The sequence below is a fragment of the Ornithodoros turicata genome, chromosome 5 (assembly GCF_037126465.1).
Source record: "Ornithodoros turicata isolate Travis chromosome 5, ASM3712646v1, whole genome shotgun sequence".
Taxonomy (NCBI): Eukaryota; Metazoa; Arthropoda; class Arachnida; order Ixodida; family Argasidae; genus Ornithodoros; species Ornithodoros turicata.
Genome location: NC_088205.1, coordinates 10,884,475 through 10,911,237, shown reverse-complemented (window position 1 = coordinate 10,911,237; position 26,763 = coordinate 10,884,475). Strand labels below are relative to the sequence as shown.

At 45.5% G+C, this 26,763-nt stretch overlaps 1 protein-coding gene across 2 annotated transcripts in view; it reads right to left on the bottom strand.

The window, feature by feature from the left end:
* Positions 1-822: 822 nt before the first annotated feature.
* Positions 823-26,763, bottom strand: part of LOC135394000 (cell adhesion molecule Dscam1-like) — a 206,016-nt gene continuing 180,075 nt past the window's right edge. The window contains exons 10-28 of one of the 2 annotated variants that reach the window (XM_064624419.1): positions 23,250-23,540; positions 22,468-22,587; positions 22,199-22,372; positions 20,706-20,853; positions 20,475-20,623; positions 19,429-19,560; positions 18,713-18,880; positions 17,962-18,032; positions 16,202-16,442; positions 14,614-14,709; positions 12,327-12,512; positions 11,836-11,969; positions 9,509-9,668; positions 9,235-9,399; positions 7,808-7,995; positions 7,587-7,668; positions 6,522-6,626; positions 6,025-6,092; positions 823-2,650 (exon numbers count right to left, since the gene is read on the bottom strand). In XM_064624419.1, coding sequence (XP_064480489.1) covers positions 6,046-6,092; positions 6,522-6,626; positions 7,587-7,668; positions 7,808-7,995; positions 9,235-9,399; positions 9,509-9,668; positions 11,836-11,969; positions 12,327-12,512; positions 14,614-14,709; positions 16,202-16,442; positions 17,962-18,032; positions 18,713-18,880; positions 19,429-19,560; positions 20,475-20,623; positions 20,706-20,853; positions 22,199-22,372; positions 22,468-22,587; positions 23,250-23,540 — 2,657 coding nt within the window. In that variant the 3' untranslated portion in view covers positions 823-2,650; positions 6,025-6,045. The remainder of the gene's footprint in view (positions 2,651-6,024; positions 6,093-6,521; positions 6,627-7,586; positions 7,669-7,807; positions 7,996-9,234; positions 9,400-9,508; positions 9,669-11,835; positions 11,970-12,326; positions 12,513-14,613; positions 14,710-16,201; positions 16,443-17,961; positions 18,033-18,712; positions 18,881-19,428; positions 19,561-20,474; positions 20,624-20,705; positions 20,854-22,198; positions 22,373-22,467; positions 22,588-23,249; positions 23,541-26,763) is intronic. The other variant, XM_064624418.1, reaches the window with a different exon arrangement.

Here is a 26,763-nt window from a genome sequence, read left to right as displayed (position 1 = left end):
ATCATTGGCATCGCATTCAATGGGTTAGAGGATTACGTGCTAGAGAAGCGCGAGGCATTACCTGAGGCTTTGTGTGTCCACTCTTCTGTGGCAGAAAAAACTAAAACACTTGGCCCTTTAACTCGTCCTTGGGGAGATTCGTTAAAGGAGTTAGGACACTTTCATAGATGTGGCTCAGTACATCATGGACGCATTGTAGTGCACACCAAAATACCGAGGAAAAAAAGAATTATTCTTCTACGTCTCGTACTTAGCGAGATAAAAGCCCACGAGCACACTTTCGAGCAAAGCGCAGACGTCACAGATCTCAAAGTTGCGTCCGTCTCCATTGGCAGCCCCGAGCACGTGACTTCTCGTGCGCTTCCCCACTGGAGGCGGTGAGGTCTGTGACGTCAGAGCAGCATACGTTTCGGTATTGGCGGTGCCCTTTTTTCCGCTTCTATTGCCTTCTTCGTTGTGCAACTTTCAATTCAGGTTCACATCACCGCGCAGAACCCTCTTTGACGTTTATCTGGGATAGCCTGGAATTACCTGTCGCAGCCCCTTCAAGAAGCAAAGTGGGTGAATGCGACACAAAATCGAGTTAGAGTAGTTTTAAGGAAGAAGAAAGCTAAGGGGTACAGTGTGAGTCTTAAGATATAAGTAATGCTTTTCTAAGTATATATTTTGAGCTAAGCATCGGGGGCTAATTAAAACACAGTGAAATAGTGAGCGTGCCGACGAGGAAAAAGTTAAGAAGCGATTGGCCCGAAGAAAAAGCGATTACATTAAGAAGAGGCACAGAACAACGTAAAAGCGATTACATTAAGAAGAGGCACAGAACAACGTAAGACATTTTTATTACGGCAGAGTTTTCACGCCGAGAATGTACGAGACACACATGTCAATGTCTCGCCCAATATTGTTCACATCTTGTTTATCCAACTGCAACGTGTGGCAGTGTTCATTTCTTTCTCCATTTGGTTGAAATACGTTAGCATTGCAACTGAACAGTGAAATATTGGAATGACTAGTACCTGGAAGCCGGTTGCGAGATAGCCGAAAGAAAAGACCGCATCCCTCAGTTGTCGATGCGCCATAAGAACTCGAATAATCATCTAGAACAAAGACTGTCTTAGGGGAACTGCGAAAAGAAATCAGTATATGCTACAGCACTTGGAATGGGCTTCTGCAGTTCACCTTCGCTACTTGTTGGTAACATTTTCTTGAACCTGGAAGGATCTATACACAGGATTCAACGAGTGGTCTAGATATTCTTAGCAAGGAAATGCGACCAACAACCAGCATGCTTGTATTCCTCCCGGTCACGGTCGTGCATCTTGGCAATTCGCGGAACGTCGAAACTATTATTGACACCATATTATTCGTTTCTTCTAGTATGTTAATCATTGGAACTTTTTTTCTTTCATTGCATCAACGTCTTCCCGTTTTCAATTGCATATTGCCAAAAAAGAAAAAAAAAGAAAGAAGGTCTCCTGTGGTTAACGTAATTCCTCTCACTTGACTCGCATGGCCGATATAATCTGTTTGCTCTTATGTAACACGGCAGTCATATAATACACACGAACTGCTCAGAAACGTAATGACATTACCGATTTAAGCAACAGGGTGGTTGTAATTTCAGCTCCTGCAGTCTGCAGAATTTAGATACGCCATTCAAGAGCTCGCCCGAACTCGTTCCATTTTACCTCGCCCAGACAAAGCAGGGGGAAAGAAGAAGAAAGAGAAAGCCGTTCCAGACTTGCATTTCCTACTGTTGGATTCCGTAGATAACAGTCATGCCTTTTGTTGTTAGGTGAGCCATGTGGCGACATCTCTTTGCAGCACATGCAGTTATAAATTCCGCCATTGGAACGCAATCGTTTGATGGCCGAATGTCATTTGGATCTAACCATGATATCATTTGAAGCATCATGCATCGTGTCACTTGGCGCGCACATCTTTAGCTCACTCATGTCTTCAGACAGACTCGCGCAAATGTTAATTTCTGACATATTCAAATCGCGCTATCTCTTGCTTCCATTTAAGTAAACAGCACGTGGAACATCTGTTAACATAAGACACTTCGTTGTCCCCACGAAAATATTGTACATGCTTTTTCACAATTGACGTTGTCATGTAAACCTTCTTGTCTTTCCTTTACACGCGTTGTACATTACGCGGTGTTCGTGACTGGTATATCCTTATTTACATTGGCACCTTGCAGCGTTCGCCTTCGAACATCAGCTGCCACTCTCAAATTCAAACCCCATCCTCACAAAAGCAACCAATAAACAATCACAATTGGTACACAGCATAGCCTGTGTCATAGGCAGAGGCAGACAGATCACCCTCGTTATCTTCATAGCCAGAGCCGTTGTCGCATCGACCCGTTTACCCTCGTGCAGGCTCGCATGCAAAGCCTGGTTACTGTAAAATGGGGATATGGTCACGTATAAATATAGTCATGTGTTTCACCACAGAAGCCTTTCTTGTAAGGTACGAAGCACACAGAGCGTCAGTATTCAGTTCGTCACAGGATTTCTTCAGACGTCCAGAGTGGCATCGATGGCGCCGTCGAGCCATCCATTGCAGGGTGGCCTCGCTGAAGAAAATAGACTATTTGACCTTTGGAGCGGTGAAAGCAGACAGGAACTAACGCCCTCGGACTCTGCAAGAACAAGAAGGCCGGTTGAAAGCGGGGAAAAAAATAGGCTGTCTTTAAAGATTCAACTTCTCCTTCTGGCGGCATGGCCTTTGGACGGATTTGCATTTTCATCTCTGCGTGTGTGTGTGTGTTTCGCTTACCAAATGTAACGTTATTTATAGAACAAGGAAGGTGCATGAAATATTGTGATATGGTAGAAATATTTCTTGTACTTAGGCACCTTGAGTCTTCAGTTGAGTTCGTCAGTTTGCGTGTTCTATCAATGAAGACGTGTTACGTATACAGCAAGTATCGTCAATACCGACGTTTGACATGTTTCAAACATGACTGTCGTGCTAGGCGCCGAAAGAGAAGAGCAGAGGCTTGCGATTTATGTGCGTGTTGCCTTCACCGAGCACAGGGATCGCTTCCCCCTTGTGGAGAATCGGATGCTAGGGGCAAAAGGAGTCGCTCCAAGCACTCTGCAACTTCCTTAAGCACACCAAGAATGCACATAAATACTGAACGTATGCAGTAATAAAAAAAAAAAAACACGACCTCTACTCCTCAGAATGTGAACTCAATGTCCACAGCATATCTCTCCAACCAGAGAACACCCTCCCAGTCTACCAAACACCTTTTCTCTTCTTCCTCTCCCTTTTCACCCTGGTCAACCCGCAGCCAACCCCGTTTTCTCCCCTACTTTCTTTACACACTCAACTGAAAGAAAAAGATGTTTCCACCCTTTACCAAAATAAATGGTGCATCAGACATATTGTGGGTGTCACCCAGCCCCATAAGCCCAGTTATCTCTCTCTCTCTCTCTGATGAGCGAAGTAGACACCATCGGGAAGACGAGCTGCGGTACGCTTTCCAAACCACTTATCAGAATACGAGATTTATCGACACAGCTTCTGGTAGGTGGACCGGCAACATAACGTGCTACGTCCCTCCATGACTGGTATTACGCACCTTTATGGTCGTTTATGTGTCGCTGTTCTTACTCGTGTCACGCTAACCTCCTCGACGTTCAGTGACGGTTCGCCTTGACCGATCAAACTATCCAATAACATAGCAATGTCTCCTTCTGCTATTCCCAATTTCCTAATTAACATAGGGCTACAAGCGAAAGCTTGATTTGAGCTGAGTTGATGAGAAAAGAAAAAAATGGAGAAATAGGCACTCATTACGAGAGCCGGCTACTCCAGATCACTTAGGAAAACACAAATGGCTATCTACGTACAATAAAACCAATGAGTGACAAAGACACTCAGTCAGTCACTCACACACACTGTCAGTCACACTGTGTCCACCAACGTGGAGTCTACACAAAATCGCATAAGCGCCTGCATGGCGTGAAACTGATGGTCGGGTGTCCAAGGGCCCAGAACCTTAACAACATCAAATGGTCCGCCATCCAGCCGAGCTAAAATGTTTATGTTTATTATTTATTTATTTATATGTGTCTGCTAACAGCCTAAAGCCTTACCAGCAGTACACAAGGAAGCTTCTACAGCTTTACAGCAGTACTAAGGAAGCTTCTAGAGATTGTCTGTGCTGTTGATACCGTGCACAGGATAATAAGATATGTTCAGTGTCCTCAACGGTCCCACAGGTGTCACAGTTGGGTGAATCCGCTTTTCCTAGCTTGTGAAGAAGACGTTGGCTGTAGGGTATGTTGAAGCGGAGCCGGTGGTAAAGTGACGCAAATGGAATAGGGAACGATGTCGGCAAAGCAGAGGCAAGCTCAGGGTCAACGCAGTGTACCAACTTAGCGCGAGCCCCGCCAGAGGGCCACTGTGCCTCAGCCAGTTGGCGACACAAAGCAGTCAACATGGCCCTAGCTTCGGCCTTGGTGAAATATATGAGTCGTGACGCCCTCTTCTGATGTGCTCTGCGTGCCGCAGCATCAGCCGCATCATGCCCAGGTATGCCGCAGTGTCCTGGAATCCATTGAAAGAACATGTCGTGTCCAGCAGCCACCGCCTCTGCGTGTAGTTTTACAACATCAGCAACTACATTGTCGACAGCCACGGTTCCTCTGTAGAAACAAGGGACTATACAGCAGCCTGGGAAATCCGAGATAATAACCGACTTGGTCCGTTAATGAGCAGACGCTATATATTCCATAGCCATGAGCAAAGCGTACAGTTCAGCTGCTGTCGACGATGTTGTATGGGACAAACGCATTCCACTTTCAACACCACAGGCAGGTATGACGAAGGCACTCGTCGATCCAGTCGTTGTAGTGTAGCCATCTGTGTATACTACCACTCGGTCTTGGATGTTATGCATTAAGTCGGCAGTCAGCTGCCGCTAGACACAGAAGGTGCATATTTCTTCACAGAGAGATCCGGAACTGTCAGCCTCACTCTCGGGATCGACATACTCCAAACAGGAAGCGGTGACATGAGCAGCCTATGTCGGGGTATAATACCACGGTACGGTTGGAGAGTTTGTGATTAAGAGGAGCACGACCTCTGATGCATGGCCTGAACTAGGCAGTGGCGATTATGCCGCGTGGACCAACGGGCGAAATGCCGAAGCGGCTCTTACATCCGAAGGACTGCCAGCGGTGGTTCCCTGGCCTCAGCAATCGCCAGCTTGTTTGATGTGTATGCGAGGACGCCTAAGCATACTTTGACGCTTTTGGCCAGTGCACTCTCGAGGACAGACTGTGCAGTGCTACACAAGCCATCTAATACCGGAGCATGATACGCCAATAGTCGGCGCATCAGGGAGCTATGTCGAGTAGGCATAGAGTCAGCGCCTTGTTCTTAATCGAACTGAGCGGTTCTTCGAGTCTCGCAACTGCCTTCACCGGGCTATGGTTGGTTTTAGGAGAGCACGATGCACGATGGACTGTGTTGTTGACCTCGTCTCATCAGTTGAGGAAGAGCGTGAGCAGGGAAGGATTACTGCGGCCGTGTTTCTTGATATCAAGAGGGCATATGACACTGCTAGTCACGTTCATGTCTTGTATGGGTTGTTCTCGCTGGGAATAATGGGCAGAGCGTTACGATGGATTGCCAGTTACAAGCGAAGCTGTCTCGCCTATCTGGAGTCGTTCTGCAGTGCGTGTTGCTTGAATTAAGCGTTTTTGCGCGCTCCACTTCTTGTGAGAAGCATGTAATCCGCCTCTCCCATAGTACCGCTGATTGATGGTCTGATGCGCATTTCATGATTTAGCAGTCGCTACCCCGGGCACACAAATTTCAAAAAGGGCTACGTATATCGAGTGAAGGAAGAAACACACGAACTCAACTGGAGGGAATGCCCAGCCGTTTCATATATGCAGGCAACGCAGATAATTTCTTTGCACTCACGTGTCCGGGTCTACATTGTCTTGTAATGTCACGTTGGAAGCATGCTCAAAGCTTTAAGGAAGTGCCACGTACATTACTTACATGGGTTGAATTTCACCTGTGTGATAGCCTGTTCAACCGTTTCGATGGCGAATGGTTTGCTGCAAGACAAGGAGGTGCCGTTAAAAGCAATGAATATTCCACACTGCATCCAATGAGTCCTGCACATGCACATTGCATCAAAAACGGCATACACTTGGATATCGTGCCACATCCCTATTAACGACAACCTCGAGTAAGTTAATTAGTCCCACTGGTTAAGTTAACTAGTCAAATTATCCTACTGGTGAAGTTAATTAGCCCATTGTATTCTTTCGGACAGACGAGCTGTCACGTCATGGTCTAGTATCCTCTGTGGTGTTGACAGAAGTGTGCACGAAGAAACAGTCTTAGAGTGATGGTCTCCCTCAATGTCTTCGATATGTCCGACATTTTCTTCTCCTTATTTTCAAAACAGCCAGAGTTTTATGTAAACCCGATGCGATCACAGCCATATTTTGGTAGATGTATTAGTAGCAGTGGTGACTTGCCTTCCATGCCCATTGGTCCATCGTCCAGATTTACGACAGCAGTGGCCATCTTCCAATGGCTAGACGAGGCTCGTCTGTCTCCCATGTCTGACACAGGATTCACAACTGAAAGAGAATTAGACACAATGAAAATTTGAACGTTGCTTAAAGGAAGACACGAGAACATGCCTGGTACCGTTGTCCCTATACGCCTTGTGCAACACTCTCTCCGCTCCTACTAGGTACACTTCTACACGGAAATAAACGGTGCGTGGTGTTCTGGTAGAATGAAATATGGCGATACAACGTCTCGGTTCCACTTCACCGAATCTCGCCACGACAATATGTGTGGCGCCATTGTACCATGTAGTACTTTGTCGGCCCGTCAAAAAGCGGTATGTGAACCACAGGTATTGTTTGCACACTGGAGGAATGATTTCATCTACTGACGTCTGATGTTTCCTTCTGATTCAGTTAATTTGTATTTCAATTGTGCCCATCAATAACCATAGCTAGAGTCAGTGTATATGCCAGATGTCGGTGTGTATGCGAGGTGTGAAGGTCAGGGCCCGCTTTCACGAACGTTCAGGAGATTCCTCGGTGCTGCCTTCGGTAGTGGTTTTCGTCACGGTACTGCCCTGGACCCTTCTTTTGCTTGAGGCCTGCACCGAAGAATAGTCTGAACGTTTGTGAAAGCCGATGGATCATTTCGTAGGATGTCCGCCTACTGATCCCAAGGTTGCGAGGTTGAACCAGGACGTGAAGGCCAGTAACGTGGTGGCACAGAGAACGTGATCCGGTGGAATCGTTAGATATCAACGTGCGTTAGGGTGCGTTATTCATCTGGTGAGCAAAATTAATTAACGGATCGAGCCTGTGGTGTAATGTACCATCATAGTTCCAAGCGACATAAAGCCATCAGTTATTCATTCAAAACATTGGTATACATATATATATTGGTAAACATTAGTATACATTGTATTCAAAACAATTGGAAGTCTCAAAGCAACGTTTGTTAACGTCACTGCTGCAACAATGTAGAGGACTCTCAAAGGGTGTCGTGATGCACAAAAACGTGTCACCTACTAGGGTAGTTGTAAATGTGGATATCAGATCTCGGAGGCCTAGGCGTCCTCTTCACTGTGGCATAAAGAGGCTCCTCCTGGGCCTGCGGTAACAATGTCTCGTAAACATCCACTCACATGAACGTCCTAAAGATGGTATTGCACTGACGGTCACAGCCTGCAAGGTGTGGTGCAACCCTGAACGAAGACAATAAATATAGTGTGAGAGCACGCGATTCTCACCTGCCTATAGGAACAGTCGTTGAGTTTTCGCTCGTCCACGCCGGCAACCCGCGTTGTAGCGTAAGGAGTAGGGTAGTAGTCAAGCCGACCGTCCAGGGAGCCACTCTTTTTGCCCAAGCTTTTGTCCACCTCAGACATGTGAAGACATTCCTGGATATGATTCTTTCTCGTACCGTACGTGGAGCTCCCTACAAGAACCGGAGAACGTGGAACCCTTGAACCCTTTTGATCGTGTTGTTAAACAACGTACAGCTTTACTTATGCACAGTATTGTTAATCGTAATTTTCCGTCTTCGGTTCAGTTGTTACAAACCAAAACTGAGGTCAACAGAGACAGAGAGAAAGAGCTTTAGACAACTTTAACATTAGGTAGGTCAATAATATTTATGGTCGTGGGTCTGTAGCATTTCAAGGAGTTAAGATATGGAACTCTCTTCCCCTAGACACAAAAAGAGCGCGTAACTTTAAACCCACTCTCACTAGGCTCTGTTTTGAATGTCTCCAATAGACTTCTCATAATCAGGTTATGTATTCTTCATGAGAATGCACACACACACACACACACACACACACACACACACACACACACACATACATACATACATACATACATACATACATACATACATACATTGGATGGTAATGGGGTGGGCGATAAGAATGCATAAATGTGTTGTCTGTATTGATTTTTAATTGTTTTGCTGTTGAGCTTCTTTCTTAGTTGATTCCCTGTTCTTGAGTCTTCTTCTTTTTAGATGATTCGCTGTTCTTGAGTTTGCATGCTGTTGCACGTGAAATTGTTTACGTAAATTATAGTAGCAGACCCACTAGTAGCAGACTGCTATGGATGTCCACGTGTTCGATATTTATGCCCTGTTCATTATCCAAATAAACTGCCAATTCCAATTAAAACAATAGGCTGCTACGCTGGCACCGGTAGCTTCGACTTCACAAGGAAGCTGGCAGCCCATCAGAGTCGAGCGTCCTTCCAAGTACAAGCAGCGACACATTCAAACGTATTCTCGCTCTACGACGCCCTTGGTAGTGTTTTCTTTGTTCTGTTTTTCACGCTTTCAACACGACTTTCAACTTTACCCTGGCATTTTCAATCAATTGAGACACGAACTGAACCCAATTGGACTAAGCTGTGCCACCACCAGTTGTGTGACCAAACATCTCCATATCTTTCTTGCTACACGTAACCTAACCTAGCATACACTCACCTCTACTACCAGTACTAGCCCTGCTCAAGACCTGCTAACTTTCAAGTTTCGACGATTCTCGAAACCACTTGCTATCACGTCAAATACACGTATGTCTTTCGTACACCGTCTTTACAACACACGACACGGATCACGGCGTTCAAACATCTGCTATTTCTACCGTTACGTTTATTCGGGTCCTCATGCACTTCACTAAATAGTTACCGCTGTTCGAGCTTCCAGAAGAGTACCGCTTGCGAAGAACTACGCAGACAAGGACCGATATGGCCACCACGACAATCAAAGAAACCGACGCTGGAAGAATGACACCTAGTTCCAGGTAAAACGGTGCACTTTCGCTTTCGATGACCATTGGCGTAGTTTCCGTCTCTGCGAAAGTATTACGCAGAGTCACACCACCACCATTACGCAGAGTCACAGTTTAACGCGTTGACATGACATAGTCAAGCAAAATTTAGCCTTTCACTTTAATTCTTACCTCGAACTGCAGGTAAAGTGACGAAGTCGTACTCGGCTTCTGTGACGCCTGCGTCATTCTTCGCAATGACTTGCAGCAAGTACGCAACGCGGGGGGCGAGGTCACTCAGAAACACCACTTTCTGTGCCGGAGGAATCTCGTGGCCCACTACGTTCCATACCTGAAAAATGTAGGAAACGGTGTAGTTAGCAAGTATGATCGCTCGCAGCAGCAAGCACACTCGGGCGAAAACGTGTAGAAGATGCGCACAGGGCGTCACCATCGTACGGCAGCTCAGTATTTCAGTAATTTCGACCTGTTAGCATATGTTATACAAATCCGCCATTTAAGTCAGGCATTGGTTTGAACAGCCGTTTACAACGGCACCTTTTGCTTTGGTGCAGCGAAAATAACGCGGAAACTATACTAGTCAGAAGTGTTGTCTTGTTTTTGTACATCTGCATGCACAAGGAGCGTGTTGCGGCGGCCTGGACGACAATGTCCACGAGTAACATCGTTATAACAAAGCTCCACTTGGACATAGCATTGTCTAATGCAGATTGCTGACCACTTTGGTGAAAAGTGGAAAGTACGGAGATCCTGTGAAGGTAGATTTAAGATAGAGGCGCAAGTCAAAGGTCGAAAGTCAGGTCGAAAGTCGAAGGATACAGCTTTGCCTATAGTAGACGTGTACTAGTAGAAGTCTCTTCAGGACAGTCTCTTTTACAAATACCGACGGCTTGGGAACTGAGCTTTTTGCTTAGACCTAACTCGGTGCAAAAATATCGGAGCAGCATCGTCGAAGATTCCGGTGTCAGTAATTCGTGAAAGTTCATAGACCAATCATCACCGCGCTGAGATGAACGGACGTTCTATTTTCAGTTGGAAGCGAAGACTGTGTACTGTATCGTTGCATTACGCCTCGAAAACTTGCAGTATGAGTAATATGAGTGGGTATGATTTCTACAGAGTGCAGTAATGTGCGTTACATTTGATGATTCACAACTGTAACCTTGACATATCTGTTGTTCATGGCGGTAGTAAGCAGCGTCAGACGACTAGCCATCTGACGATGGCCACGCAAAAGTGGCCGGCATCTCTAAACCGACCCCATAACGCGCAAAAGGATATAAGATTTCCTGTTACTTCCAGAGTAACCATGTGGCCTGTTCCTCTGACACTTGGGTATTGGCTGTTACTCTAACGTTCCGGCTTGAAAATAAGCCTTCTTACAGACCTTGTAGGTCGTTTGAGATGTCCGCCAGCCTATTTTCTGTTCCATCTGCGTAACTACGTGTGCTGTACAGAGCTTGTATGCGATGTCTTACCTTAACCTTCCAGGAGTAATGGGGTCATACAGCGGCACTATGTGGTATAGTCAGGCCTCCACAGCTCCCCGCATTTGCGGCAGTAGAAAAATAAAATCACGTCACAGTCACGTGGTATTACATCGTCAGGCATCATGACGGATGCCCATTGGCCAAAGGAGGATGCGCGCTCCGGGATTGGTTGATAAAGTTTCGAAATATCTGACAGCTCACTTTTCGCGGGCAGTCGAGCAGGCGGGCAGCTCCAAGCAAGGTCGCTGCGCCTCCGCGGCTCGCCGATGTCGGTTGACCACAACGACCAAAGAAGAAGTGTACGCGTGGGTTTGTTCGTGAGCTATAGTGACTCTGGCCATGTACTGATCTCCGATAAAGTGTCAACCTACGGACATTCTTGCGGGTCGGAACTGGAATGCTTGGTGAGCTGACGCCTGAGGAACACTTTCGAGCGCTGTCGCATTTTCAAATACAGTGACTAAGAAGAGAGTGTTCGTAACGACAAAAGTATTTCCCGTGACTGTGTGACCTACGGTGCATCGCCAGAATGAGAAGAAGATGCTCATCTGTGAAACGCACGCACTCGTGGACTTCGCTCGCTTCCAGAAGTAGACTGTATGTGTGCTTTGCAAGTTCGAACTTGGTTTGGTTGCTGTCTATTCAAGGAACGAAACGTCCTGTACGCACGGTGAATATATGAGTCAAGCATTTGAGTTTATACGTTGCATCAATAAATATGTATTTCGCCTATCAAAAATGTCTTAGTTATTTTGGAATAACGGGCGCCAGGTATGAAAACCAGTAGAAGTCAATGGCAGCCAGGGCCGGCCGAAAGCCGAGCCAAACTGAGAGGTTGCTGATTGGTTGGCTGCTAGGCATCACGACGCATTTTCATTGGTCGTATGTCCAGTGTTGCCTGAATTATCTCAAACTATGGGCTCTATGGGGAGCTGTGGACGCCTGGTATAGTTAGCAGTAACCACCGTTTTATAAGCCACATTAGCCACGATTAACAAGACACCTTACCTTTTCTCTTTGACGTCGGTAACGAATTTCGAATGACTTGATAACACAGCCTCCATCATGCCACGAGTCTAGGTGGACTGATATGGACGTAGAGTTCACCGTGATAAGAGAAGGCTTGTCTGGAGCGACGGGGGCTGAAACCAGAGAGAACATCGTCGTTTTGACAGCGACCACAATATACAGCTACACGAGAAAAATTCAATTCAAAATTCAGGAGCAATGTACATTCTAATTATCTTGTTCCACAACAGTGCGTGCATGTTTGCTGGTCTTGACGATAGTAAAGTGGATAAGACAGGTACTTATAATTATATTTTGTGTGCGTTTTTTTATATAATTTAATGCACTGTAATGTGGATAGGATTACAGTACAATATTGTACCGTAATTGTATTCGGACATGTGTTCCGCTAACGACTAGGATCGTGATATCCATGGCTTGCGTCATATTGAAACGACTTTCGGAGAATAACAAGTAATGTAAATACTTACCAACTCCATCGGTTTTAGTGCTGAGGATATTACTTGGTCCGCCTTTGCCCACAGCATTGAAGGCGGTAAGATAAAGCTGATAAGTAGCACCACAAGCCAGGTTATCTATGCTATACTTCTCAGATTCGGGTGGAAGATTCGTTTCTAACCACTCTCCGAAGTCTTTTCGGTAGTACACCGTGTAGCCTGGTAGGAATAAGTGACAATAAATTATTGGTTTGGAGAGAAACAAAAATCCATGGCAACCAAGTGCGTCATCATGTTTGCGTCAAAATATGACGTGACCGATGCCTTTATAGGGACCACTACATTCAAATAAAACTGCTTGTTTCGCATTACTGATTAACCTCGCTGAAAGTGTCAGCATGCCAAATATAGGTACCCAATCAGCACGCCAATATTGGTCCAATATTAGACCCATATGGGCTGCCAAGATTGCCAATATTGGTCCAAAATGGGCTGCCCATATTGGCAAGCCCGTCTTCCGCCAATGTTTTGTGATAACGCCAACGGAGAGTCCGTGTAATAATAAAGCATTATCCGGTTTAATATCCACCACTGATATTATTTTTCTCTTCTTTCTGCGTTTTCATTTCTGCAGATATCACAGACCCACGTTGCATAGAATTACAAAAAACAAACACAGCATCGCAGCAAAAACGAAGAACAGGTGCTACGGCCGTCTTGCTGAACGACACAGGAAGTCCGACGGAACTGCCAATGCCGAACATCCCACATGAAGCCTTAGTTGGGATCGCAGCAGTCTATGAACCAATAATTTCCAACCCGCTACAAGAGTACAAAGGAGCGAAACACCTTCGTGACGGTGGTGGACATACGCCAGAGCAACTGACACTCCTTGCAGTAACTTGAAAGCACCTAACAATACAGAAGAGCCATCCCTTTCTACCAAACATCGTGTTTTTTACTTGACCTATTGCAATTACGTTATCATTAGAGGAACCAGCGACGTTTTAGACCACATGAAACGTCCGATCCGACTGTCGCGCATGCGCATTAGTTGTAGGAGGCGTGATTTCGCTCAAACTACCACGCTCGCTCTCAGTCGGTTCGACGTTCGACCGAGTGGCATTGGCATCGCGAAGCAAGATGGCGGCGCCTTCCAGAATGTGGAAGGTAGAGCTGTCGAGTTCTAGTGAGTGTTATAATGGGATTGCTACGTATGTTGACCGTTTCGAACAATGTGTATAATCTGCGGGAAGTTGTTGGATGTAACGACGCATTGAATTGGGAATTTCACACGCTTCAACGTCCAATCTTGCAGTGCTGCTTCCGCATTTGTGCAACACGGGTACGTGCCATTTTCTGTATTTTCAGTCAATATGGGGACCATATTGCAAGGATTTTCCCAATATTGGCTCAAGCGGGGCAATATGGGGCCCATATTGCCCAGTTTCTGCAAATATGTGGGAAATCCTGCCGAAATGGGCCCCATATTGGACCCGTATCGCCAATGACCAGCCAATATTGGCCCAATATTGTGTGCTGCTTTGGTACTGTCAGTGAAAATTACGCGCCTCCCCGATCTTTAGGAAGAACCAGGAAAACCTCATAGTTTCGAACTCTCCACGAGGAGGTGACGTCATCAAAGGCTCCTGCGTCTGTCTCGCAGCACCAGGGCTACACCACCTAGATGCAGAAAGCCTCTCACTCCTTCGCATGTAGACATATAAAGTCAGCCAATCGACGCAGTCGACCAAGATGTCAACCAATCGCCGAATGCGATTTTACAACACAGGTTTTCTGTGGCGACCAGTGGCTGCCCGAGCGGCTAGTGGCGGCTTGCCCCCATTGTTTCGGTACTGAAACATGATCGTGATTGGCGTACTCTTAACTGTTACGTCACGTCGTTCAAGCCATCAGGCTTTCCCACTAGGTGGTGCTGCCAATGCGCGCTCTTTGCCTGTCTGCGCTCACGCTGGAAGACTGCCGGCAGGTCTGGTGAAGAGGCGGAAAAAGATTTTCTAGGAGCAATGTTGTCAGACGCATGGCCGATTACGCACCTTATGACGTCACACTTACTTCCGTGTCACGTGGATAAACTATTTTACGAGAATGCAATGCTAGACACGTGGATTGCTATGGCACAACTTCAGTATGGTTCTGACGACACGACATTCAGCCCGCTGTCGAAGTCTAGTCAGGCACTAACGTTCGTCAATATAGCTTTCCTAACAGCAAGCGGATGATCATTTACGCTTTCACAGAAAACAATGGATGCCCCGTCAAATTACTTTGTAAGGACGAGAACAAGAAATTTAGTTACCCAATGCATCGGTAGTGTCGGAATTGTGCTTCCAAGTGAGGGTGATCGACGACGTGGAAGAGGACAACACTTTTACAGTAGGAGACGTTGGTGGATCTGAAAAAGTGAACGCGTAGGCATTGCATTCATGGCAGTATTTATTCTCTTTCCTGTCTTGTATTGACGCTATCATCATGTGAGGGAAACTTCCTGGTGGAGGTAGTTCCCAAATATTTTGTTTTAGTAGCACGATTGAGGTTAAGGCAGATATACGCGATCTAGACACGTTCTCGTCCCGGGGGGGGAGGGTTGACGGCACCGTCGGACTTTACAAATCAATCAATCAATCTTCGTCGGAAATTGTTTTCTTTGTTTCGCTTTCGTCCCGCGCTCTAATGAAGTGATGTAATCGGCGCCAGCGTGGAGAACGTTCTAGCAAACGACAAAACCATTATTTTCGTACGCAGGGATCTGGAAAACAGCAGTAAGTTTGTCGAATTTGTTGATTGCAATCAATTTCTCGACTGTTACTTTAGGAAACGACATCATTTTGTCTCATATATCGTGGCTGTCCGTGCCGAAAGAAGCGATTTTGTTGCATCACCCATACACTCCCATGTATTGAACATTTGACAAAGTGTAATTAGGAAAAAATCAGTGAATCACTTCAGGCCTTCAAAAATGTGTCATCCCGTAGATAAACCCGAGAGGAATGTAACTGTTTCATGTAAACATGTAGCAGGGTTGACGAGAACCTTGCGAATCCGCCATAGACTTTTTTAAGAAGTGAGTCCGTCTTAAATGCAAGACCTTGGACGATGCCTTCAACAGCTTCGGATGGACGTGGGACCTTTGCGTATAGAGTTATTTCTTCTAGAGTTTTCGAGTGATCACAATAGAAAAATCTCGTCGATAGATGTGCAATGCATGCAAAACAAGGAAAATAAAAAGGAAAACCACAAATATGCTAAACCTACAGGAGCTCATTCGGAAGAACATCTTGCCTAAGATGTAAAGATGTAAGATAAAGAAGTAAGATGTAAAATCGAAGATTTAAACAAAACGAAAAAAAAAAAAACTCTTGGAGGCTTGTTCCTAAACGTGCAATATTTAAAAGCGCTCCTGCTGAGATAAGCAGAAGACAACAGTGAGTCTTTGTGCATCGTACGTTATCGCCTTTGAGTACGTAAGAGACAGTGTTCGTGGTTCTCCGCAGCAACACGCTATCCCTTTGAGTTTGACTATAGAGAAAAAAAATAATAACGCTATGTCTTACGTACGCAAAGGCTATAGCGTACGATGCACGAAAAGTCTCTAATGTCATTAGGACGGACATAATCTTCACGACGTCAACCATTACTATGAAGTGGGAAGCATCACTTTGAGCTTGAGGAACGAAGTTGACAGGAGGTTCACAAACAAGCTAATTAGCCTCCTGTCTACTTCATTCCTAGAGCTCAAGTTGATGCTTCCCGCTTGTGTCTTTTTCCTTTCGCCAACACTATCCCGGAGGTGTATATTTCCGTACCGTCATATAATTGCACCCCCTTGTCTCGCTTCCGTGTACCCTATTCGGACAAGAAAGGCCGAGCCTGTACCAGTGCCTTACCATTTTCAAGCGTCCTCACAAAGATTTCTTCTGACGGTGGTCCAGCACCCTTTGCGTTGAATGCTTGTACCACCAGGCTATATTCGGTGTTGCGGCGTAAGTTGGTCACGTGACACTCGTCTCGGAAGGAAACCGTGGTGACGTCTAGTGTCTTGTATACGTAGGTGTCCGCACTTTCTTTCACCTTGTAGCCTACGTAATAGCCCTTCAGTGTTCCGAACTGCAGGTCTTTCCTTGGTGGCTGCAGAGAGATACGTACAACATGACTTCACGAGAGCCGTCCACTGTACTGCAGAAATTGTGAACTAATTGTAACTAAAATGTAATTCATAAACTTAGCCAGTACCTTAATGAAAAGACTTCGGCTCGAGACTTATTTTTTATTGCGCTGTGAGTACAGGAACTGCGCCGCATGATTTACTTTCTGCTATTTACTGTCGCGAATCTATTTTTCTTTCCTTCATCTTTTTCATTGTTTTCCAGTTAATTCTGATTATGTAGCGTCTTTCAGGTCAGAAATACGCAGCTTATTTCTTTCCTTTTCCTCTTGGTTATTTGAAATGGCAGAGTAAGGTAATGAAAATTAAAAACAAACAGTCAAAGAAACGTGTGTCAGGTAGGCGCATTTACGATGGGGTGCTGAAAAGTTATCGGCCAGACAAGAAAGCACTTGCCCGAGAATGATAAACCTTTGTTACAACCTGACGTATTCACCTCGACGTTCTACGCAATTGGCGCATTGTTCCTGAAGCGTCATTAACCCTTGACACACACACAAAAAAAAATCCTACGTCTGCTCTCCGAAATACGTAGTATTGGCCCAAGATCCGGCATGTACGGCGGATGTTCAATGCATTGAACTCGCAAGATGTTCAGGACCTGCATTGTCCTGCAAAAGGAGAACGCATTTCCATAGCTCCCGCGCCGTGTTTCTTTTAAAGCATCATTTTAACCGCCAGAGAAAGGTAGTCATGATGACGTTGCCCGCCTGTGTGTGGTCGACTACGGCAAGAAGTTCCATCATCATCACAGCCACCACCTCTTCTTCTTCGCCTCCCTCTTTGTGTGAACCATGACGGGATCGCTGTCGTATATATCGCTGGTCGATCTGTGTCGCGCCAGTAGCTTTTGAGTACGTCCTGCTATTCATAAAAAAACTCGCGTGTGCTCTCTGCAGTATTTGTTTTTATATTTGTTTTCATGTGACGTTTATGGAAAAGGCGGTCTGCAATGTGACGCAAGTCCAAAAGATATCAAAACGTTTAAGGTATGACATTTTATCTAGCATATTATCCAGTACAAAAACGGTTTCTGTTCAAAATATCGACCTCGGGCTTTTGTTTCAACCTTCGTTCACCGGGTCGATGGATCTTCTGTTCTACGGCACACACCACATTGGATAGGCAAAATTTGTCAGGCTCTCTTCTGTTCGTTCATTTCATTTCATTTCCTTTACTGAACCAGAAATGCCCGATAGCCGCTACACACAATGCGTTGTCTCTATAAAAGATGCTACTTGCATAAGATGCTTGCCACGGTTGTTTCAGATAAGGGCCAGAAACAAAGAACCCTAACAGAGTGCCGCCAAGCAATGTAGAAGAAGCGACGCCGGCATAGTTTGTGTCGGTACCTTGAACACACTCGCGGCAAGATAATCGTCGGGATGTCAGTATTAGTGGCTCAGTACTATTCGCTGCTCATAGTAATGTACAGCACTTAATGCAGTACCGTAATTCAATGTTGAACAAGTAGAATATTACCTTCCACCAGACCTTGATCGACTGAGATCCCGTGGCCTCAGCTCTAATCTTTAAGGGTGGACCTCCGGGAGCTGGAACAGAGTGTTTATTGATCAGTGAAAAAGGGCGGCGAAGGTAACGGGGATCCACCGTGTTAACTAGTCATGCTAAACCTACCTATCTATCTTATTTAAATGATACTGCCAGATAACGGCGACAGTAAGAATGAATCTTTTTGTCTTGGGGGACGCAAATGAAAAAAAAAAAATCGTTAATGCAAACTGATTTAGCTATGGATTTAGCTATGGATTTAGCTACTCCTAGACTCGTAATTCGGCTTTTCATCGTTGCAAAGTTGTTTCCTCCGGTTGATACGCTAATCTGTCCTTTGTCCACTACTATTTGTCTACTTCTACTCGGAAAATGAACTGTCATTGCCTTCTTTTGAAGGTGACAATCCTTGCAAGCGCAACCGACTGGAACAATAGTGAGATCCGAAAGAGAAACAGACAAAGAAAATCTACATGGCGCCGAATCAATGGGACTGCCGCATTTCCTTTTCTTCCTCTAACCCTGCGAGAGGATTTGAAATCTAAATTCAAATCTCGTTCTCGCAGTGAAAGAAGCGCTCAATTCCTATGCAAATCGTGAGAACAAATTCGCTCAAATCTCAATATAATCCGCATACACTTAGACACTTCCCTAATGCACGGGAGCGGGACTCAATTCAAACTCGAATCCAAACACTTGGTAATCAGGAATCCAATCGTACCTTCTTCGTCGGTCTTGACGTGAGTTTCCGCGCTGGGGTCGCTGTGTCCCAGGGCGTTTAGCGACATCACCCGCAGTGCGTACAGAGTGACGGGGTGCAGACCCCGGACTTCGGCTGACGACTCCGATCCGGGTACGGTGACGTTTTGCGACTTTCTGTGCCATGATTCTACAGAAAAGAAAACAAGAAGACCGTGTGCTGAATACATTCGTCTTTGTATCCAATGCTAGCACCGCGAGACAATTGTGGCCATGAACGGTGTACAGTGTGTAGACAGAGCAGCAGGAACCAGTGGGATACAGGGGGTTGGTACGCCCGTTGGGCCAACTTCATGGGGAATTGTGCCATGGTTCTAAGCATGGATATGCAGTACCACAAGCGCTGCTGCTTTCTCGACGATCTTTACGGAAAGGCTACCGGAAAAAGCAGGGTAAGCATGGAAGAGCACAGTGGGCGAGAGGATTCGAACACTCCATCTCCCATTGTGTTACATGAACACGGAGCTAAGAGCAACATGCGCATGCAAAGTGGCAAAGCCGCTGGGATCGCACATTCCTGTGTAATACAACAGAGCTTGCAAGTGACCAAACATGGCAAAATTGAAATGGAAGTCTCGTAAAATCCGGCCATATTCGAGAAGTTGGTTATTTGAATAATTGGTTACTTGAATAATTTCTACATCACAGAGCTATACAAGTGAAGCATGAATTACCAACCTGAGTCTTCTTTATACTGTACAAAGTATTTTAAAATAGGGCTGTTCCCACTGTAAGGGGGAGACCAAGAAAGTTTAACAAATCTACTGCTGTACTCCAAAAGTTTCACATCTTGAGGGCTATCAGGAGGTTCTGAAACAACAATATTGAAACATTGTTAGATGTTTGCTCAACATCACCTGCTATGGATATGTATTTGATAAAAAAGGAAACCCTGCACATGGTACATTGATGTCTAAATTATAAACTTGCAATTCTGTATTTTTTAACAAATGACTACCATAATGCCTTCTCCTGAACGTAAATAATAACGTAATACGCCGTATATACAGTATTGCACGTAGTGTCAATAGCAACAAAATATATGCAAACTCTTTTTCTTTTTTAACGAGGATAGTTGTATTACGATGGAAAACCGCGTTGAGCCAACGCCACCTAGTTAAAGCAAGCCCGCTTACTCGTCGACGCGACGTAACAAGTAAGAGTCAGCCAATCAGGATCGTGCTCCAACGGCGGTAGCCAATCACGAACAAACTTTCACCTGCCGTTGTCATGGAGACGAACAACCGTCGTCTGCGAGTAGTGATTGAGCATCCCCGCGTACTAAATGGGAAAACAAATAAAAAGCCCAAAACGGTCCTCTATCTATCTATCCTGTTTTTGGTTGTTTGTTCTTCTCGTTTTCCTAGCTCATCTTTTTTTTTTTTTTACCCACAAACGCGTTTTGCAGTAGCCAGTTCTGACTGGGTCGGGACTACCTCTCCATATTTTTCTTTCTTTTTCCAATCCAATCCAATCCAATCCAACTGATTTTCTGGAAAGCGTGTTGCACTTTTTTTGTCTACAGATTTGGGTTTACCGTTTTCAAGTTAGCTGCAATCATTTCCGAATTCTTAAATTCGGCGTTGACGTCTGACTTTATGTGTCCACGTAGCGAAGGAGGGAGGGGAGGCAATAAGCAGGCTTTCTGTACATTGGTGACGTTGGTTGAGCGACGTTATTATTTCTGTACTGTTATCATGACTGTCGTAAGAGGCAAGACCTACCTTGAAGAATAAGTTGCATATTTGTGTCATCTGAGCCGAAAGAGTTACGGGCAAGGCACGTGAACAAGGCAGAGTCGCGACGATCCGCCCCTCTTATCGTTATCTCGGAGACGATGCCGCTACTCGTCAGGGTCTCATTTAATTCGTACCTTGATCGTAATAGAAGAAGAGCAATATTACTGATAAGGCCTACCTGAAGAAAAAAAATAACTAATAGATTTATGCGCGTACCTAGGATCGGCCTTTGGATCAAAAGATTGCTTGTCTTTCGACCACGTAATGATAAGTGGCTTATCACCGAAGGCCTCACATTTGAGTCGGGCGAGGTGACCCCTTCGAACCGTCTCTGCTTTGAACTTTGAGCGAAAATGGGCAGCGACTGAAATGTAATTAAATGTCAGTTATTTCAATAGCATCGGTTATGATGGACACTTATTATCATGCCATCAAACACGGTCAAACTGCACCAAACCAAACACCAGATTGTGCAATACAATGTTCTGTCTAAAATATTGTCCCCCACCGTACGATATATGAACTAGTATGAGATATCAACCGATGGGATGATGGGTGATGATGTTACTACATCCTGACAGGATCACATAAATGCAGGCAAGCTTTGTGGACGAAATACATTGTAGAAAAAGCCCGAGTTACGCAAGAAAACGGCAGACAGGACGACACGACAAAAGCAGCTCAAACTAGAAAATGAAACTTTAATGCGGAACGTCCAGTGCGAAGAAGCGAACAACAGAGTGAGGGGGTGGAAGGGGGAACGGAGCCGGCGTTATTCGCAATATTTTTTTTGTCTTTCTGTTACTTTTTTTGCGTTTCTCACTTGTTTGTTCGTAATTCCGTGTATGCTTCAAGACAGCCTCCGATATCTGTGCTGGCTGTTTTGCGGATACGTGACAAGTGACATGACACGACATGAAGCCCTCAAGGCCATACAGTGACGGTACACAAAATGCATAAATGTCACTATGTGAGTACAGCTTTACTAAAAAGTATAAACCACACCAATGCCCTTTAAAAATTCCAGTAGCTGAGCATAACGCTGTCTGTGGTATATCAGTTATTGGCACCGTGTGTTCGTTATAGTTTTAATTTTGTTTCCCGTGTTGTTCTGTCTGTTCTTTCACAAACCCAACTGGTGGTGCAACTACATGCCGTAGGCGGCCAGGGTCAGGAGGGCAACGTCACAACTATTGAAGAGGGCGTGGGGTCGTGCCTCCTAGGCCGACTTCACAGGGAGGGTTGGGGGTGGAGGGGGGGGGGTGTCGAATTAGCTTGCCGTTGTTCACTCAAGTGGGCATCGTCACGACTATAGCCACAGCGAACTGTGCCAAAACCCAACTAAAGCACCAATACAAGACATGGAATCACCTACCGTATTTGACATGCGAGAGTAAAACATTTACAGAGCACTTCCAGGGACAAGAGAAGAACTGGGTTTGCTGTGTATGATAACGAGAAGGCTACTTCAAGAGGGTAAAGGAGTAGGCCGAGAAGGCAAGCCTTAGGGCTGAGGGCAACATACTTGAGTACTAGCAAATGAGAGAGAGAAATGGGAACAATCGAGAACCTTATGAATTATGTCTGGAATATTTCTGCTAGCTTCTTTATACGCTACATGTACTTCCATCAATTAATTTTATTTTTATACGAATTCGAGAAACGGTAGTTCACTTATAAATATGTATCATAACAATATAGCAGCTCACCATGAACTGAAAGCTTGATAACTTTGCTGAGAACAGGTGAAATCCCGTTCGACGCTTGGCATAGAAAATATCCAGAGTCTTTCTCTTCTGCATTGTGAATAGCCAAAGATCCGTTTTCAAACACGTGCACCTTTGAGCTGCTGCTGATAGTTTTGTAATCCCCCGGGACGTCCCCTATGGCCACGCCACAATGAAAAGGCAGTTGAGGTATTTCCAGTTCAAAAACAAATACAACTGTTGGCACGGCACACAAATACCCCACTTCGTACCTTCCGACTTTGTCCACCTCACTCTGGGGACCGGAAACCCATCGGCTTGACAGTCGATGACGGCTGTTCCACCTTTCACAACTATTGTGTCCGACGGTTCTATCCGCCACACCGGGGGCACTGTAACAGCAAACGGTCGTTGGGTTTGGGGGACTTCATATTTGCAGTAGAGAAACTACTACAACCAGCACTAATCAGAAAGTCTCAGGTTGTGGAAGCGAACACCTGAAGTCTGAACATATCTGGAATAGGCAGGTCAACATCACATCAATACACAGGAGGTCTTCCAACATGTGAAATTTCAAAACATGATGCAAAAACACACACACACAAACTTCGCTGCTCGCACGTCTGAAGGTAATTTTCTATGATGGGTTCCGCCTCTCTCAAGCAGCACAATGTATAGAAAGTGAGAGTGCATAGGCGAGGAGGGGTAAGGTGTTCTTCGTGGACATTTCTGTGTAATGGGGCACCGCACTGATAAGATACCTGCCAGCTACCTCTATGTACCTGAATTTTCAGTGCATTATGCTGCTTGTGCTGGTTTGGCTACATACGCTGGCAGTGCTCTGTACAATTTGCAATAGCGGGACACTTTGAAAGACGTCCTGTAGAACCTCCTGGACAAACCGCAAACAAAGAGATAGGGATGCTACATAAATGTGCACCTGTAATACAATGGGCACTAGACAGTACTCGCTATGCTACCCTGCCAACTCAATGTACTGCAGAAAAAACAAAACTATAAACTGTTTTCACGGAGATGCTGCTTCAAGCCATACCGTGAATTACCATTGTGGCTGTGGCCCGTACCACACCGGCCGCGTTACGTGCTTCGCAAGTGTAGTTGCCCCGGTGCTCTGCGAGAACCTTTTCGAAGATGAGCGTCGAAGAAAACTGGGTCACATTCAGCACTGTGACGGCAGCCGGGCCGCTGCTGCTCACGGGGGCTTCGTCTTTGTACCAGGCAATGTGCACCGGAGAGTCACCCTTTGAGACTGTGCACAATACGTTGAATCTCTGGCCTTCGTGAAGGGACTCCGGGAAGGCGAAGGGTACAATGGCCGGTCGAACTACGATAGAAGGAGGTGATTATGAAGACCTGCATCCGAAACCTCTGGCCAGTTTGTGTTTACAACTTCCCCACACTCTTAGAGAGCGAGAGAGAGAGAAAGAATAATTTTAGCCCTTTGGGGAAATAAATGCATTGCCACAACAAATTCCCTTTCGGGAACAACAGTCCCTTTAGGGGAGTAAATGAATGAGGTTATTAGGAATTTGCATGGGGAGGACTGATTGCAAAGGACTATTTGCAGTGATGACAGTAAGTTTCAGGTCAGGGAACTAAAATGGGGAGTAAGTGCATTATAAGGGAGCAGGAGCTCTAAGTAATCCCTAATTTCCCCTTAAAGCGCACAGTGCTCGTACCTCAAAGATGCAATGTCACAACCACTAGTCTCTTTAAGGACTAAATGAATCGCACTAGTACGCGTTTGGGGACTGATTGGAAGGGACTGTTTAGAGTGCTGTGGTGTAAATCTCTGGTCAGGGGTCTAAAAAGGGGAGCGATTGCATTCTAGAGGAGTGGAAGCTGTATTTATTCTCTCATGTCCCTTTTTCTTTCTTTTTAGTTTTTCACAAAACTGTGCTAAACACTTATACCTGAAAATACATAACCACTATTCCATTGAGAATTACGTATTTTGTCAACGTTATTTGATGCCCTGTTTCCGAAGTGTACTGAGATTTCAGCGTACAACAGCGTACCAAAGAACAGTCAGGCAGGCCAAAGCACTATACAGGAGGAGGAGGAGGAGGAGGAGCCCGAGGAGCTGCGCAAAATCCTCCAGATTTCATACGCCACCATAGTAAAAGTATGACGATAAAGACTGTGGTGGCATTTTCATAATAACCCTCGCTCTCTTCAGACCGCCGCCTAGATACATAACAGCCCAATTTTCTTAGAAAGGCTAACGTATATCCTCAGTTTGACAAGGCTTAAGCCCCATTTTTGCAGTCACGGTCTTCGCTTCGATCACATTTCATTTCCAAAGGGCACGAGGACAGCCTAAAAGAGTATTCCGAGAAAATTTGAACAGCAACCTTTTTCTCGTGCTCCTGAAGTAAGCACGCTATACGAGGCTCGTTTCTTACAACACAACAACGAACGTCGCGTGCCGTTGCAATTCGAATGACGTCGCATTTCTAAGCAACCATTTCGTGCCGAAATGAGGATACCAGCTCGAAAAGTCTTTTAGCTGATGGAAAGTTCGACTTCTTCAAAGGCCCACTGAAATGAGTCGCGGAGAAAATGATTTTAGGGGACTTCATTGAAGAGAGGGTTTGTTCTCAGCCCATTTAGGCACCATTCGTTACATGCGCTGCTTCATCTTTAGAGATCCGAGCATTTTTCATTTCATTCTCTACTTCCCGTACCCGATGCTCTAAATGATAAAAGGGGGATCGCGGAACTAGATGCTGGGAAGTCTGTATGTGTGTGTTCGGTGTTCTTAACATGGTGTTTACTGCGGTAATATGGCATAAATACAGCGAACTTGTGGAGGAATTCGGTATTGAAAAAGTCATCGTTTTCGTTTTTTTTTTTTTTTTTTTGTTCATGTGCCTATAGATTCAGAGATTTTCTATTCCGATGTTTGTGAAGACTCTAATAACTAATAAAGCTTGTTAAGGACAGATGAGGCCGACACAGACCGTATTCTACGAGAGAACTGTTTGTTCCATTTGCGCGTGCCAAGCAGCCCAGCCGTTCCTCTCCATCCAGTGCCGCCCCTTCCGGCATACCGAACTAAGGACGAACATCATCGTTATTATACTATTTGTTAGCAGTACTTTATTTCACGAACAGAATTCGAGACCTCTTATCTTGATGCCTATCGCTCTGCCCAGAGTATATGAGAACTTCGAAATATGAGCAACATGTCTCTCGTTTTGTGCAAGAAGGGCATCCGTTCAAAAGCAAGCTTTCGAAACTGGTGATAGTATTACGTATGCACCTGAGGAACTGCGTTATTAGAGATTTTGAGCTGTAGCGTACTCAAACAAACAGTGTATAACTGCGCATGCGCTAAACGCTGAGCCACTTTCGGCGAGTCCGGAGTGCACACCACCAGAGGCATGGCCGAGTGAGTTAAGGCGTCCCTCGCGTTGGTGGTAGCCAAGGACGTGCTGAAGACTGGGAGGTGGTGGGTTCGAATCCTACCATAGGCTGTGCTGTCTAATGTTTTGCCTGGGTTTTCCGAAAAAAGATGCAGACGAATGTCGGCACAGTTCCCCCTGAAGTCGGCCCAGGACGCATACTAACCCACATGTCCCCCCAGTCCTTCCTGGTGTCCTCTCTCCATCTGTCCACCTCTGTACACCGCTCATAGCCACAGTTGCTTCGCGGCGCTAACACGGAATAAGAAAAAGGACTGTACATCGACTCTTTCCTTGTGTACGCCAAACTATTGTGTAGTCATTACTAAAGCTCTCCATGTCCTAGCGCTACAGCAAAATGCTCATGCATTCCAGATTCCCGCTGGCTCTGTGGCCAGACCAAGGACTTTAACTCGTGTCCTGGACTAAATTCGACATCAATTCCGCCGATAGTGCCGGGCGACCCCTATCGGAAAACGCGAATACAGCTCTAAAATACGGATCGGACAGAATCCCAAACACTCCAAGCATGTTAGAGATATAGGTCATATCACTCTACTGTTCCGATGGACTATTATTACGTTAAACTGACCCTTCAACGAACAACCTAATAAGGAAACAGTCATCCGCCATACCGTCCTTACTAACTCGAGTGTAGGCCTCCCTAACCACGTTACAGGCATTCACAGGGACATTGCCAGCAAGTTCGCAACCCATCCGTCGCCCTTAAATTTACGCCCCAAAAGTGCTGGAGTTTCGAACGCTTCAGCTGAACCGCAAACAACGACTTTCATACGTATCTTATCTACTGTGTACACAACTCTGACCACGCATCCATCCTTTAAAGAAACTGTCATGCGTGCATGAACATTGTCGCATGCTGTCGAATTACCGCTACATTTTGAACCGCTGTATCAGTGTAGCAACGTGTTTGTGCGAGAAGCGAGATTGCCTAATAAATCATTGCCGCGCCGACGCTAAGCCGAAGTTGTAACGCCAAAGCTGGAGTGCTGTTAGCCATACATTTCCGAAGCTGTTGCAGGGAGCATAGGAGCATGAGAAGTTTCTCTCTCCAACTGGGAGATGGAGACTTTTGAATCATTAGGCAACGTGGAGATGGAATGGGAGGCTGGAAGAAGA